We start from the raw sequence: 17,228 nt of genomic DNA on the forward strand, positions 1-17,228 counted from the left end.
GAAATTAAATTGCTCCATCTGGGAAATTATAATTTTTTTTTTAAATATATAACATGATGGGCAAACATGTAAGTAATTACAGAAGTGACACTTTGGCCCGATGGCTCTTTTACTGGAGATCTTTTCCCCCAAAAGCAAATGTTAAATCCCTGTAAGCAATTTGTAATAAACATTTGCTGTTCACTGTAAATTGATAGTAGTAAAAAAGATTTTTAAAATTGCCAGGCTCTTTCTATTAAAGACTCTTCTCTAACTAAACTGCAGATACAGCTGCCATACAAAATTGATTGCATGTTTAAGAATAAATAAATGTAGGCTGTTAAGGGTCGTGGTTGAATTTAGGGCTGTATTTACTTTCAAGGGACACATTGATATTGCAGTGAAATCAGTACTTCTTTCTGCTTAAATAAAACATAAAGGGCTATATATTACCAGTCACCCTCTGTGAAACCCACTGACCCATTTTATATGACCATACTATAAAAAGTAATGTACCAGACCAAGACTGACTTATTTAATAATTAGCAGGTGTTTTTTTCTTTCTTTTTATCTTTTTTTATTATTATTGCAAAGTCCATTTTTGTCAGATGTTCTCTCACGATTGCAATGCCAACTGAATCAGGTGTGTGAAAGRGGAAAGATCTGGAGTAGAGGAAGGCAGAGTAAAGCTTCACCCATTATTTTTTTGCATCTATTAATTTTTTCTCTTTTTGCATGTGATGGTAGTTGCATTTTATGTAAGATTTTCAAAGGCATATACATTGTGGTTTTGATGAGAGCTTGTGCCTATCATTGCAGTCAATTGAAGGCAGTACTGTAAAAATATATATATTTGAACAGGGGAAAGAAAAGGTGAAGGAAGCTGAGCGCAGAGAAACTGAGCTTGGGAGAAGCCCTTMATTTAGATTATTGAATTTCCTCTGTACTCAACTAGAAAGTAATGATGCTTATGTTTTCAGTCAGGTTTAGAGTTACAGGTTAGGTTTGTTCTGTCCATGAGCTGGTGGTGTCTCTAGTGTTCCTACACAGGGGACACAAAGTCCAGTTTTGATGCAGCCTCAGACCTTAATCCAGCTCATTTTTGTAAGCAATGGCTCTTGGCCACTCAGCATTGCTCTGTGTAGAAGCAGAGGTCTGATACAACAGACGAGACTGTGGGAGCAGGACAACAGCTCTCCACGTCATTTCACTTCTGTGCTTGTTGGGTGCTTGTCATTGAATTTTACAGGTTGCTTTAGCAAGTTTCCTTTTTCAGTTTACTTGGATTTTTTAGGAGTATAGAAATATTTTTACTTGTTTGGATTTTTGCAAGTATAGAAATATTTTTCTAACTCTGAAATGCTGTGGCTAGGGAGAGGAAAAGGCAAAGGGATGAAGAGACATTAGGAATCCTTTTCCCCTAAAATATCATTGAAAAATTATGTTGAAATTATTATCAGTATCATTGCTGGCTGTTTGGTCATTTGTTTTTCACCACGCAGAGAAAAGGTGTAGGTAACATCCAGACAGATGGTGCAGCTGAATAATAGGCTGGATAAGAAAGTTAAGGAAATGGCATAGTCTGTCTCAGTATTCTTCAAAGGGAGTTTTTCCTGCAAGTGAAAAGTCCTATGAGGTTGGGGGGTTTTCAGTTTGTTTGTTTTGCTAAATCTCATCTATGATGATGGTAGATACAGATTTAYTTAAAATCCACATCTGGCTTCCCTTTTCAACGTTCTGGTAATGAAAGCCAGTAAAATAGATGAACCAGGAATATCTAGAGATAAAGGACAGATTCAGGTTTCAAACTTCTCTGATTTAGGAGAATGCTCAAAGGCAAAGCCTGAAACTTCAGGCTGATTAGTGTAAATAAAATGCCAAGGCAAACATTGTTCTGGGGACATTTATTATCACTTTAGGCATAAAGAAGACATATCAAGAAGAGAATTCATATTCTGGTATCCCCACTCATCTTCTGGAACCAGCTGAAAATGGGCTTTTGCTTCCTAAATTCARGATGCACAGTTTTCTTAAAAAATAGGGAAATCCCAAAGTATTGAATATTCACTGCAGTTTTTAAAATTAGTYAAAACCATATGCCTCACAGAAGGAAGTCTTGAAAATATAAGCTAAAATGAATTCAATAACATTTTGATACTGTTGGTCAGTATCAAAAATTGTTACGTCTGGTAGATTGTTAGTTTTCCTAAATTTTTATAAATTTATAAATTWATAAATTTRTTTTCTTTTAATAGACTTCACTTCTTCTGTGAAGCATGTAGGTCTATTCAGCTTTGCATAGGAACTAGTCAGKACATTTTCTGTATTTTAGGAAAGATAAACCTGCAGTTAGAATAAATTTTCCTGCAGCAGGAAATTCCGGAATAACATCTAAGGGTAAAAAGGACTGCTCTTGTCATCTAGGCTTGTTCCCATGTCTGAACCCACAGGTATTTCACACAGAAAGAAGTCAGRTTTAAGTGATCTCAGTATGAAAATKAAATTTSAATTAAATGCTCTGTTCTTACCCTGCAGTGGGTGTTCACTGTTCTATTTTTTCAGATAATAAAAATGTAACACAAAYAACATTTCCCAGATAAATTAAAACACTATCTATTGTTATTTATTGGTGGTATTTTTTTGTGCTGAAGTGACATTTGCTTATTTTTGCTTCTCAATGCCATAGGTATGAATTTACTGATTCAGAACTCCCTGAATTTTTGATCCTGTTGAACACTGTGTGAGAAATCTCAGTTGAAGGGTTTAATGCATTTTCCAATCAATGTGTAGGGGAAATTTGGCCTTATCAATTTAAATGCTGGAGATCCCTTCATTGCATTATGGAAGAATCTTCTCTAAGCAGAGATTATTCTTAAGAACTTCATAACATTTAAAGGTTAATATGTTAGGTAAAGAACAATATCTTAAGACAAACATTTTTATTACAGGACATGAAGGGATAGTTCTGATTAAATTACAYGATTATTTGAATGGGAAAGAAGACAAAGTGCATCATTTCTTGCCCTCAACTTTAATGCCTTTAATCAAATAATGACCTTCTGGAAATAGTTAATTTTAAGCATTTGGAAAGATCAATACCACTTTGCCACCAAAAAATGGCCCAGATGATGAAATTTGATGTATTTAAAGTACCATTTCACCCTTTTAACCTAGTAAATAATTTAAAATGCTTTCAGTACTCCTTTGCTACTATTATGTATCTCACTCAAAGTATTATGACTTTTCCAAAAGCAACCTTTCAATGTGCAGCTTGCAAGTTTAATACTAAAGACTAATTCTATATGCATATACAGTACTGGTTGTGTTGGCCCTTTTTCTCCCCTTGTGTATGTGGAATCTGTTTTGTAAAGATTTAGAACTACCTAAGATGAGTGCAGTCGTTTGGAACAATAATGAGATTGTAAAGCAAGTTGGATGGCTTTTGAAGGSGAAAAAGTCAATATTTAAAGTTTAGTCCATGAGTTCTTTTCCTTTGTTTTGTCTATAAGCTTTCCTGTTAAAGGTGAAGGATTTGGATTGCTCAGACAATTAAGAGCCCATTTTACCAAGTGTAATTTCATATCTGCGTTCTATAAACTGGAGTGCCTTCAGCATTGTAAATAAAAAAAAATTGCCCTCTATTAGCATGTTTGTGGGCAGATTAAAAACAGTCTTCATTAGCATAAGTAACACTTACAGATTCTTTTAAAAGTAGAAAATTATTTGTTGAATGATAAATTGCTAGCTTTCTAGTTAGTTGCTGAAAATGTGCTCATTCAAAATGCCTACTTTAGTTTAGTCTACAATACTCCATTTTTTTTAGTTAGAAGTACTGTTTAATGGATTATTTACTTAGTCTTTTTTCACGGTAGATTCTGAATGCAATTCACACTTTCTGTTAAAATGTTTGTATCAAATACCTCCCTATTTCAATAGATTTCTTTTAACACCATATATTTTTATTATACTATATGCCCCAAGAGAATGATACGAAATAATCTTAAATATACTATACTAAAGAAAAACTGATTGTGTCTTAGCATTGACACTAAAATGTTTTCCCTTCTTAGATTTAAATTACAGCCTTTCCAAAAAATGMCGAAGTCTTTGTAATACTTTAGGAAATATTCATAATTTCACAAATTATTACCACTCTAACAAATTGACCAAACAAGTTCAACTGTTTCACCTYGTAGCCCTCTCTTCCCAGACTAGATGTGTTTTTTGCTGATTTGGAAAGCTTTGGCCAGAGAACGTTTCTCATGACTCTTATGTTATCCTCTTTGATTTAATTAGAGTGGGTATAAATACCCTAATCTACACTTTAGGTGTAGATTTTTTTTTCTTTCAATAAGAAAGAAACAGGAATGGAAGAACATTTTGTTAGAAACTGTATGTGAAAGAGCAGAAAAGATTTTATTTAAGCATGGCACAGATCTGGCTGAATACAATAGCCTTTGGATATATAGATAAAATGCATAGATGCTTTCTTTAAAATAAGCATGCTCATGGGTGTTGTGGAGCCTAAGTTTTGGCAGTTATCCTCTTTGCGCTTTTCCTGCAATAGTTTGGCAGTTCAGCTTTCACAGGTTTTTTTCCTCTAATGTCTTGTGTTTCTTTACTAAATCCCTATCAGAAAACCAGACAGAAGACTCTTATTTATTTTAAATATCTTAGGTTTAGCATCTTTTTTTTTTCACCATTTTCTTGCTTACTGTAGCAAGACCTTTGCAGATGGTACTTGGTTACTTGAAAGTGCATAACAGTATTTTCTTTGTAGCAGATGGATTTAAGACTTTTAGTTCCCAATAAATGTAGGTTTACAATACATAACTTTACAGGATTTGTGTTGTATATAACAGGTTTGAACATATTATCTCAGAATTCATCTGCATGGCATTTTCAGCTTATCCAGGGCCCATGCCAGTATTTTAAGTAATAGGGAGAGCATCGTGATTGATAGCAGCTAAAGGCGTGATTTTGAATAGAAACAAAGGTTTTAGAACAGAAGGTGTCAAATTAAACTTTGTCAGTTTGAAAAGTAGTAACATCCTGAAAGTTCTCCAAACATATTTACATGTGGCTAATGTTTATATTTTGCTTTGTACTCTCTTTATATTCAGTGTAATGTTGCCTGGCAAATTTACTCTGTTTTAAAATCAAGGTTGTTCCTAATGTCATTGCAGAGTTTTTGGGGGGTTTGCCTTTCTGCATAAATGTATTAGCTTCATTATTTTAATGCTGGTTTTTTTTTAACAATGTACTGTATATGCTGTATAAACCGGTTGTGATCTAATCTGAGTTATAAATATTTCCTTATTATTTTGTGGTTATTTCCACTTCCTGTAAAACTACAAAGAAAAAAAAGAAACTAGGCAGAAATTGCTCTAGATTTTAAAAAGCGTGAAAGGAGAAAACCCAGCCCTGTTACATTCACTTTTAAATTCAACTGCACTATCTGCAGCAGTTCATACTTTTTTAGATCAAATGGAAACAAAACTTATAAATTTTACAAAACTTAAAATTAACCATTAGAAAAATCTGGATGATTACTTTTCCTAAATTTTATAAAAGCATTTCATATTTTCTTATGTGAGGGGCTTTTATGAATTAGCTTAATTTCATGTACAGAATTCTGAACCTGAAACTAAATGAAATACTTCTATTTTTATTTGTTTGTCTTGASCCAAAAGAAAGCATATTGGTATAAACTTCTTACTCTCTTAACAAAGTAAGCCCATACAACCTCTCTTGCTGTCCATCCACTGTCTCTTCTGAGAACATTGGTGAAATCAATTTTCATAAATATATTCAGAAATAAATAAAGAAGACAAAAAACATTTTTTCTATCCTTGTAATTGTAAAATAATTCAGTTGGGTGTTTCCATGTTTTCCATCAAATGTTTCATCAGAGTGTGTCTACTTCTTTAAAAATGTGCCAAGTGAAATAGAGACATTTTGGTAGAATAGCAATCTTTTCTGTGTATCCTGTCAGAAGTATCTGTCTTCATTATCTCAAAATCCCTGAAAGGCTAGCAGAGACATGTTTCAGGATACAATTCATCAAATGATTTTAGATAAGGAATTAGAAGTATTATTTCAGTGCAAAAATTGAGAGAAGAATATTGGAAGTACAATGTTAGCTATCAGTAATTAATAAAAATAGGGTGTGACCTAGTAAATACAGAAACACAAAAGACAGTAAAGGGAGAAATTATTTCTTAGTTAACAAAAACTGTTGTTGTGAAATATGTTTAAACAGCAAAAAATGTTATTGCCTAGGAATTATTTATTCTACTGGACATTTTTAATTATAAAGGGTTCCTACTGTTTTTTGAGAAAAAAACAAACCCTGTGATTCATGTGGTCAGCAGACAAAATATGTGCAGTGTCTAAATGCATGGTGCTACTTCTCTTCCAGCCTGTGTGTATGCGTTAGAGTGGTATCATGGGGGGAGACAGGTTGTCTTTTTTTTGTTTGTTTACTTTCACTAAACTGTCATGRTAGACAGCTCTTCTCTTTGTTTCACCACCATTAGAAAGAGGGCCAGTCTGTTCAGTGTGAAGCAGCACGAATTCCAGACAACCAAAGGACAATTTTTACACTTTGGCATGGGATGGTTTGTGGCTTTGGGTTTTTTTAATTAAGAATTTTATAACCGCCTTTCAGTTAAAAGATCTAGATTGGTTTCTCTTCATCATCTTCTCCATCCCCAACCAGCTCCCTCTGAGTGCAGCATTTTTAACTTACTGCAGAAAACGAATACTGCTGCTGAGCTTAATCCAGCACTCCCCAGGTATCCCCGTGGATGTAAGGTGAGCAGAGAACCAYGAGCAACACGTTGTTTCTGTTAGGGTCAGGGAGAGCTCACACATTACCTTGCTGATACATTCCAGTGAGATTCCACAGACCCTTGCCACTGTTTTGCAAATATGCCATATGATTCCAGCCGGGACAGGCTGAGTGTTGTGTGCTCTGTGTGAAGGCATTTGGCCGCTTTTCCCAGTCCTGTTGCTAAACCCCGGGGCAATACCCAGCATCCCCCCTTGGTGCATGGTGAAAGAATGGGGTKTGCTCCATCCCTGGGGTGTAGGGGAGCCCTTCTGCTGCCCCTGTTCTTCCCTCTCTCTGCTCCTTCCCTAGCACACTTTGAGAGCACCTGGCAGATTTTGGCCCCATTTAAATTTTTGCTTTTTCACCTCTGCTACCACCATCTCTATAACATTTTTCATTTTGATTGTTTCTTGGGGGCATTTGCTTCTGTGTCATTTGTTCAGTTTTCCACTTATATCCAAGCAAATATACTTCAAATTTTTATACGCACCTCACTAAATATTTTCATACACAATATGAATGCATTAACATTATTTGTTTACTTTTACTCTTCCTGTCGTAGCAATATTTTTACACTGCATTCATTAACTGYTAGCTAAAGATATGAGTATCTTCAAGAAAATACGTATCTGTATAATATCTATGTATCTATTGTGTCTGTTAGTAAACCAGTCTGGATAAACCATTAATCCACTACCAGTACGTATAAAAAGGATCTAAAAGCTTCTGTACATTTATATTATTTGTTGATTCAATAAAATGTCACATTATCTTTCCTACAGCATTAAGAAATAAAATTGCATGGACCTATTTTTGAAAACACATCCTTGAAGCTAAAATAAAGGAAATATGCATGTTTTATACATGCAATATTTTGTTCCTAAATTTTAATATATCAGAAAATTTCTGCTGATGCACACTGTCCTAGCTAGAGGGTTTACACTACTCTTTTAGAACTACCAGTGCACAGTTAAGAAAAACATTCTCAATTAAATTTTAAGAAGACGTAAGGAAACATTAAATTTTTGAGATGAACTCATATGTCTCTTTCGGAAGCAAATTAGCAACTGCTTCATTCTTGCAGGGGATTCTGTAGCCGACTTCTTATTATGTATTCCAAAAACTCGTAGGCACCTTGCTGTCCTTGATGTGGAAATAGTATAAATGTATCAGAAGCTAGAGCATGTCTTCCTTCCCCCCAACCCCTAATAATCCTGTATTTTAAAATATGAGACTGTTTTTTTTCTGGGTCTATGAGGACAATCTGGACACAGAGTTATGTGTCACTTGAAATAAGTTCAACTGCAGACAGAAACCTCTACTTATAGCAGAAATTAAGAAGCTATTGCTTGACTGCATCTAGTCATAGGATTCCTGTCTTTTGAAAGGATGTTAGGGAGCTCCTCTACTGCCRTGATTTACTTTAGGCAGCCCTACAGCTGACAAACGAACAGCAGCACTGTGCCGTGGGACCAAGGGGAAGGTGCTTTCCAAAATGCCCGTGGTTGGTGAGGGTCTGAAATGGCTGGGCAGCCTCTCAGTGTATCGGTRTTTGCTTTAAGCCCAGCCTGTGCGGTGAAAGCCCTTTTGATCAGGTGAGAGCATGAGGGAATRCAGCACCTCTGAAGTACACATTTCACCCACATTCTGCCCCTTGCAAAGTGACGAAAAAACTAATGTTTTGCTTTGTGTTGTCTTCAAGGGGTGGCTCTGTGAGCTGTTACGTTGGAAAGAAGAYCCTTCGCCAGAGAACAGGACCCTCTGGGAGAATCTGTCCATGATCCGAAGGTTCCTCAGTCTTCCTCAGCCTGAACGCGATGCCATTTATGAACAAGAAAGCAATGCGGTTCATCACCATGGTGACAGGCCTTCCCACATTATCCATGTGCCAGCAGAGCAGATTCAGGTTAGTTTACCTTGGCCAATCCCGCAGAGCACTAAGTAAATAAAGCTTTAAACGGAGCAAAGGAAATTAGTGTTTCTTCCCTCGCGGTCAGGCTAAACGCCGGTGTCCCRGTACAAGATAAGAGCGCGCTGCCGTCCACCACTGCAGTTCAAAGGAGACCGTGCGACCACCCACAGTTCTTGTTTCGGTTCGGTGCTCGTTTGCAGYCCGTGGTGGTGGTGCAGAGCCAGCTCTGTGTGGGGCAGGGCGAGCCCCGTGCTGGCGGTCCCTGGCTGGACAGGCAGCAGGACCAAAAGGCAGGGGCACGTGGCACCGGGTGTCAGAGCTCTTCCCAACAGCRCAGGAGGACCTTGTTGCGCTGCTCTTCTAAGCAAGAACCCACAGCGGTGGCAGCTCTTCCTGGGTAGGAGTGAAGGGAAGGGGATTCCTCATCCCAYTTTAACCCCAGGTGAGACTGGGGTGAGTCAATATTTGTTTGTTTCTCCTTCAGAGCCCCTCTCCYACCACCCTTGGGAAAGGAGAGCATAGAGGCGCTTTCCTACCAGGCCTGCTGACCGCTGGACCTTGGCTGGGTGCTGCTCCGCAGGTGAGCTGGCACAAGGGCACCRTGTCAGGGAGAGAGAGGAGGGGATGCAAGACCCACACCACGAGGCTTGGAAACATCTGCCCAGCGGTGCCTCCTCCAGGGGCTGCACCCATCCTCGTTGCTGGCACYGGCGCTGCCAGCCAGGAGTGGAGCTGGCTGTTGTGCCAAGCTGTGTAGCCCAGCCTGTCAGTGGAGACTGCTGTCTCTCTGAGCTGGGGGCTCTTTAATCACTTCTCACAAAAGACCCAAGGTCAGCCTTGTAACTGCTCCTTYCTAAAGGGCAGATATTACCCCGTGCTTTCCCAACCTCAGCTGAGACCCTGTGTATCATTTGTATTACCTATACAGCAAAATATTTACAAAGCTAGGAAGGATAGAGTTATCTCGCAGCCAGAAACAACACGAGTGTATATTAAAGATAAAGCAAACTGAATAAGACAATCCCTTAGGATATCAAGTACTAAAATAATTGTGAAAGCCTGGAAACTTGCTGTTTGATTTAGCAAAAAGAGAGAGAAAGATCTATATTAAGTAATAAAACAGCACTTGTTTGAAAATGTACATTGTTTTTAATAAAATCGCTTCTTAGGGGGATAAAAGGAGAAGCTTATGCACAGTATAAACATTCAAMCACTATGCCACTTACTTAGATTTTCTTGCCTTGTTGATAAAAGTTGTGTGTTTGATCTCATAAATATTGTTCACATAAGCAGTTCCATTGTAATCTCTTAATATGACTTGTAAGAGTAAGGATTGGGAGATTGGGCCTGAGTTTTGCCTCCRCTCTTCTACATGGTAATTGTTGTAGACGCATGAATATGTAGCTCAGACACAAGTTCTCAAACTGTGTATACAAAGCCTCTAGTCTTGTAAGAATTTAATGTGCTGGGAGTAGTSTTGAATCTATTCAGGACTGGAGCCTTGAATGGGACTGCTCACAGACCATAAAACATGAAAGGATGTGAATAGGAATGAGGAAGGAACCCTAATTCCACTAACGTTTGTGTCAGATCTTAGAATATGAAGATCACTTAAAGCAGTGACTTCTGAACTGGCTGTGGAGATCTATATGAAGTCTCTGCAACCACAAGAGTCTCTATGAAGTGGACAGAATTATAATCCCTCCAGTATTTATACCATTTGTACAGCATTTTTTGCTTCTTGTGGTCTCAAAGACTGCTACTGGAAGCCTGGAATCCACTACCAAAACACAAAAAATTGTTGAGGGGAGACKCTCAAAGGGAAATAAAATGCAGTGATAGCAACTGCTTGTTTTGCTGTGGTTGTTTTTTAATAATAACTGGYGGTTTGTACCATATGACAAGAAATTTGCTGATCCAAAATATCTTACTAACCAGTGCTTCCTGTGCTGTGCAGCAAAAGAATTGTCAACACAAACAGTAGCTGATAAATCTACTTTTGAATTTAWACATGATCTTATAGTGTACTGTGCTCTGGTGGTAGATGAGAAAAACATTTCTGTCCCTAGGGCTCAGTGCCTCACCTTTTAAGAATGTTTCTGAATCCATGCTTGCAAAACTTCATTTTAAGCTCTTGTTAATTATTTACATCATGATTTGCTTTATCTTATTCTTCTGATGTGCATATTGGCTCWTTTTTATTGCCTGAGTTTTTGGAATGCAGCATGTTCCCTTCTAATAATAATAGTGCAACTTATTTAGAGCTTTGCATCTTAGTGCTTTATAAATATTAACTAAATAATCCCCAGCACAAACACAGAAGCAGGTAAATAGGTCTGCTCCCTGTTTATTCGTTGGGATACAGGCAGTGCAGGCCTGCACAAAGACCACAGGCAAGAGAGGTCAGAGCCAGAAGGGGAAATACAGATTTCCTACCTCCAGCTGCCTTTGTCCTTGCCGAGGCTGCGTTTGACAGTGTCACGTTAGGCGCTTCCAGCCAGCACATTCTGTTGTAATGTTTGCAAGTTTGACAAGACTTCAATGCGTGCCGAGGTCAGATCAGCAGTGAGATATTTCTGTACTTACAGAGCTAAAATGCTCTCCTTCTCCCTGACTCCCCAGTCCCTTCGTCTAGCTGTTGCTAGAGATTTGCAGCCCTTGTTTTTGGGCAGCAGCTGCCGTTGCTGGCAGAGCTCCGGCACGTTTGCCCTCATCTGGCACTTTTCTCACTTTGCCCTTGCTACAGTTCTGGCTAAGCTGGTCAAGTTAATCCTATACTATGTCACCTACTTAGCATTTTGTCTTGTCTGCAATTTACTCATGGAGCGTGTTCCTTAAAATTTGTCAACTAAACCGCACTGATGTCACATCGTCGGTGCTTTCRGTCCGACAAACCTATGGTGTTCTTTTTGTTCTTTCTTTCCTTCCTTTTTGATCTTTAAACTTACTAAGCCTTCRTTTGCAGCTCTGCAATTTCTTCCCCCTTGCTCCTTCCCCAGGATTTTCTCAGTAACAAAATAAAAGCAGGAATACATGTACAAAAAAATGCTGTTCTTTGTCTTGCAGCAGCAGCAGCAGCAACAGCAACAACAGCAGCAGCAACAGCAGCAACAACCAGGTCCCAGACTACCCCCAAGGCAACCGACAGTAGCATCACCAGCTGAATCTGAGGATGAAAATCGTCAGAAACCCCGACCGCGAACAAAGATTTCTGTGGAGGCCCTAGGGATCCTACAGAGTTTCATACAAGATGTAGGCCTGTATCCAGATGAAGAAGCAATCCAGACTCTCTCCGCTCAGCTTGACCTGCCCAAGTACACCATTATCAAGTTCTTTCAGAACCAGCGATACTATCTCAAGCACCACGGGAAGCTGAAGGACAATTCTGGGTTGGAGGTGGATGTTGCAGAATACAAGGAAGAAGAGCTGCTCAAGGATTTAGAAGACAGCATCCAAGACAAAAATGCGAACACGCTTTTTTCAGTTAAACTAGAAGAAGAGTTATCAGTAGAAGGGAACACAGAGATTAATGCTGAATTGAAAGACTGATCTAAAAGTATTATTTTCTTTCAACAGTGCCGCTGGTATTTACTAATGAAATGAAAATTCCATCTTGCGTTCTGTCAAAAACCCTTATTATTCATTGTTTGGCCAATGAATCTTCCAAAACTTGCACAAAAGTTGAAAAAAAGGATAATGCAGACTGCACTAGATGTTTTACTCTGTTTTACAAACTGCTTCGCAGCAACAGATGAAGCGTTGAGGATTGTTTGATATTAATTTGTGTTCACTGGATACACTGTGAGTGTACCCAATAAGCATGATACCAGTGATTTTGATTCTGGAGCCTTCAGACAAGCATTACAACTTTTGTGATTTACTGTTTTTTCGTTTCTGTTTTGTTCTTGTTTTYTAATTATTACTGTAGCACTCCACACTTGATCTTTGGAAACTCACATTTATTTAAAAAAATAAAATAAAAAGAGTTTGTTACTCTTGTTCTATTGTATGTTACAAAAGAACTATAGACTGTGGAATGCAGTTTAAAGATAACATATGCCAACAAATGCCTTGTATTATATGGCACTGCCGTAATTCAGATTTGTTTTCTTTTGGAAATAAAGGTCACTGTATTTTTTTTCCATTCTCATTGTTACATGGTTTTAGAGAAAATGAAAAAGAAAATGTGAAACACAATTTAGTCCTCATTATTTATTTGTAGATCCTGCAGCATCATGTTGTAATTAATTTTTTTGGAAGTTTCCGTTAAATGTAATATTGCTTCTCTTGTTACCATACTGATTTTTTTTTCTATTTATAAATGTATTTTGATGGGCAGTAAAACAAAGTGTCTTAAAAGTTTTAAATAGAGAAAATGTGCTTTACACAGTTGCCTATAAAAAGTGCTCTATGTTATCCAAGCAATTCATACTATAAGCTTCACTCTTATTGTTGTATGCAATTTTTACTATCATGCAAATAAGCTTAGGTAAATAAAACTAATAGATCACCTTAGAAACTTATGCAATTAATGTGAAAATAATTGATGTTTGCAATGTGTCTTCCTTTGGTTTACAATCAATTTTAAAGCTACAGCTGTATAAATTTTCTGTATAAAGGTGTATTTCTTTTTTATGAGTTTATTGCTATGAAAACACCAGTTATTTTGTTACAGCTGGCTGTTTTTATAAGTGTATCACAATTTTCTTTATGCAGAAATGTTCTGACTAGGAGTGGTTATTGACTGTAACTACACAATTAAAATTGTTTGTATGGTATGATACGGCAGGGTTTGTCTGCGTATGTGTATATCTGGGAGGAATAACTTGTTCTTAGTGCACATCGTACCTTCTTGCCACCACTTTGTTCTCCTTTAAAATCACAGGCAGATTTTTTTAATGACCTTCTTAAAATTTGAATTTAGATAACATACTTCAAAAAGAAACCCAGTTTGGTTATGAAAATCATAACCTGTCTTTTCTTGGTTTAAAAACTTGCCTGCCCAACAGAGATAGCAGGATATTATTGAGTCAGAAGGCTATCAGGCATAAACATATTTACAGTTCCTGGCAGTAATGCACTTATAATGGATACAGCTGGTTTTATTTTACACTAGAATTATGCTAACACTGTTCCTTGCACTAATGTATAAACATTAAAAAAAAACATTAATAGTCATAAAGTAAATAGGAAAGATGGGCTTTGCCCATAGCAGTCCCCTTCTAAGCAAGATTATTTTTAATGATCACTAATAAGGTTCTTGATAAAGCCATAACAATTGGTGACCTCTGAATTTATGCAAGGCTCATGTCTAGGCTAAAGAGCAGTCTGCAGCTATAAGTTATGGAGTACACACTGTTGTTCTCCTAGGAGAGAAATAGCTCATACCCACTGTGACTCAGGTTGGGAATTCAGCTCTGTTCTGAAATGACTAAAAGTTTGCAAAACTCAATGTGAGTTTCTGAGGCACAAATGACTCTTAGCAGACTTCTTGGTTTAGTTCCCTAACATTCTTTAGGAAGATACATGTTAGGCGACGAAGTGCCGTTCTACACATTCAAAACTGCTGCAGGTTGTCCTTTGTGTCAATGTCCTTGTGGGTGCATTGAGCAGCTCTCAGCTGTGGCACCTCCTGGCTGCTCCCAGGACTGGGTGGGGGGTGCACCATGGTTTGGGTTTGGCATCCCAAAGGAAAAAACCTTAGTAGCACTCTGGAAGGAAAATAATCCTTAGGAGGGACACATATATGTAATTTGGCATTGCATTCCAATAAAAAGGCAGTAAAACTATGCTCTCACTTAAGGGACTTGTAGTAGTTCTAAAGCTATTGATAGCCCAAAGCTATGCTGGTCACAAAAGGGCAAAATTAAGCCTAATCCAGGGAAGTCACTGTGATCACCACTGGATTTCTTCCCTTATTTCAAATGGCGTCGTTGCTTTCATARAGTCATGCAGACGAAGCTAGGACTGATGCCTGTTCACAGCCAAGGGGCAGGATCTGTATCCCAGGCAATGCAAGCTGATTTGATGGGCAGGGCAGTGCTGCTGGCACCCTTGGGTACATTTTCCARCTAACAGGGTGTGCATATACAAGGTAGAAGGGGAAACAAAGGAAAGACCTTCCTGGAATATACCTCTCTCCACATTAAAAGCTCATACACACAGCACTCCTAATACCAGAAACAGGTCACCCCTACAAAAGCATAAGAAGAAACRTTTGTAAAGTTGTCTTTGCTATTGTGCGAGCAATTTCCTTTTCTTTTATGTTTTTAAGTTTTATGGGTGCTGAAGTAGAGGCCATGTGTGCTTGCAGATGGTTATTAAAGCTGTTTCTTTTCCATTATCTTCATTTTTCTTTCTTCTGCTGTAGCTGAGGTTATCTTCCAAATAGTTCAGCCTCCATAGTCACACATTACCTGCACAGGAGTTTGAATCATTGCCTTTGTGTCCTAGTGGGTGGGCTCAAGCAGAGTCTTAACTTGGCCTAAGTGGCCAAAAGCATTTTTTAAAAATCTTTAGCAGTTTTCAAAGGTGATATGGGTATTAAGGATTCCAGCTTTCTGTGCATGCAAGAGATTGGTACTATCGGGACTTAAACTACAACACACAAATGCCACCTTGACTCATGGACCAGTTAGACTACCTAGAAAATTACCTTATGTCCTTTTCTGTTCTATAAGTTCCTTTTTCTCACCATCTGGTGGAAACATACAAAAAGAAAAAACCCAACAAACAAGCACACCTTTCCATTTTGGCAAAGATKAAGAAATYAGACTRGAATTCTGTAAAGAAGAACAAAAAYTGAGATGTAAAAACACTATTAGTTGGGGAGTTGTTAGTAAAACTCACTGACTAGATCTTCTCTGGCTGTATGAAAGGAGTATTTCATATATACTTAGGGAAGAAAGGGGAAGAATATTACTAGGAACAGAATTTAAGCTTCAAAGAAAGCCAAATGCTGAAAAAAGAGGGCGCTGAAAGCTGGGAGGGGATGGCCGGACTTAGTTTTTGCCATAAAACTGAAGTATTTACCGTATTTTATGGGGTTTACCATAAAAAGGGGAGTAGTTATACTTCCTGATGATTCCCATTATTCTGTACTTAACTGACAAGGTTTAAGTGTATATGCTAGAGTCCCCAGAGTTTGTTTTTCCATCCTGAGACAAGCCCACATAGGCCCCAGATTCCAAGAGGTCCATGGCCTCAAGCCCCATTTGCATCTGCAAGCTGCTTATAAAGACTCACTACCCTACCATGCAGGGGTTTAGATTTGTGTTTTGTTTGGCTGCTTAAAATTGCTAAGATGACCCAGCAAAAACTGCCCATGTATAAATGTAAATTATTCCACTTAATTTTTTCTTTTAGTTGTGAAGGTAAAGGTGCAGCAAATGGAGAAAGAGGTAAAGGTTCCTCCAAACCAGTGATTTTRTTGCAATGATTTACAAAGTCAGTGCTTCGATTGTGTGCTGGGAAAGCACCAAATATTACTAAGTTCATTTGCCAAAGCAAATGCTCCACATGTTAAGAGCAGTATAAATTAGATATTATAGAGGYTCTACTACAACATCAAGTATTACCAGTTCTGCTTAACTTATTGAACTTGTGCTTTGAAGTCAGGTACATTGCAGARACCAAAGGTATTTTGATTTTTACATAATGATTTATATTGGGCTTTGAATAACAGTCCCACAGCAAAGCAGGGATATAAATATACTCCCAGGCCTTTTTTTGCACACAGAGGTAATTTAGGTTGGTCTCCTCACGGTGCCTTGCGTCCACACAGTCTTTTACTACAACAAATGAGCTAATAATTCAAACTGCAATAAGTGATCCTCCTTGGAGCAGGAGTAGTGCTACTTGGCAGTGAGTTTGTTTGCTTTCAGGTTCATACGGGAGCCTTTCCACCGCTCTGCTGCTGGCAGCCCTCCCACTATCTCACACTGTATTGTTTCATTTTGGCCTGACCGGGGCACTCATCCTGCTCCAGGTCATCTTGGCCAAATGTCACCTCTCCTGGTTACATGCCAGCCCTCAGGTGTGTGTGCCACAGTTTAATAAGAGGCAGCAAGGACTGTACGTGTCTGATGTCACCTTTGTCATCACCATTCATGCTGTGAGCCYTGCAGAGTGGCTGGAATAAGCCACWTGCTTTGGAAAGAGAGTGACAACTGGAGCAAACCCACCAGGAGACAGGTTGTTTCCGAGCTAGTGGAGTAGAGGGGGCAGGGGATATACCTCCAGAGAGGAGAAAGAAGGAAGGTGCCAGGGAAGGATGAGAGAATCAGAGAGGTCACAATTACTGCAATCAGAAAGGTCACAATAGCTGCCCTTGCACAGGGGATCGAGGTTTTTTGCAAGGTGTGCTGTGGCAATACCCAAAGTACTACAGAGTACTGCCAAGACTCCATGGAAAATGCGCAGTTGTCTCCAATTGTGGGATTTGCCCTGTCAGGCAGTATCTAGGTTAACACAAAAACCTCCTCAGCTGTCCATGGCAAGAGA

General features: G+C 38.4%; 1 protein-coding gene across 4 annotated transcripts in view; it reads left to right on the top strand.

Annotated features, from left to right (window-relative positions):
* The window catches only part of SATB1 (SATB homeobox 1), a 92,524-nt gene extending 78,286 nt beyond the window's left edge, over positions 1–14,238 (top strand). For 3 of the 4 annotated variants that reach the window (XM_057380099.1, XM_057380101.1, XM_057380100.1), the window contains 3 exons: positions 8,517–8,720; positions 9,211–9,306; positions 11,793–14,238. In XM_057380099.1, the coding sequence (XP_057236082.1) occupies positions 8,517–8,720; positions 9,211–9,306; positions 11,793–12,275 (783 nt within the window). In that variant the 3' untranslated portion in view covers positions 12,276–14,238. The remainder of the gene's footprint in view (positions 1–8,516; positions 8,721–9,210; positions 9,307–11,792) is intronic. The other variant, XM_057380102.1, reaches the window with a different exon arrangement.
* Positions 14,239–17,228: the final 2,990 nt, after the last annotated feature.

This window comes from Malurus melanocephalus, unplaced genomic scaffold (genome assembly GCF_030028575.1).
Source record: "Malurus melanocephalus ecotype Western Australia unplaced genomic scaffold, MMel_1.1 scaffold_436, whole genome shotgun sequence".
Lineage (NCBI taxonomy): Eukaryota > Metazoa > Chordata > Aves > Passeriformes > Maluridae > Malurus > Malurus melanocephalus.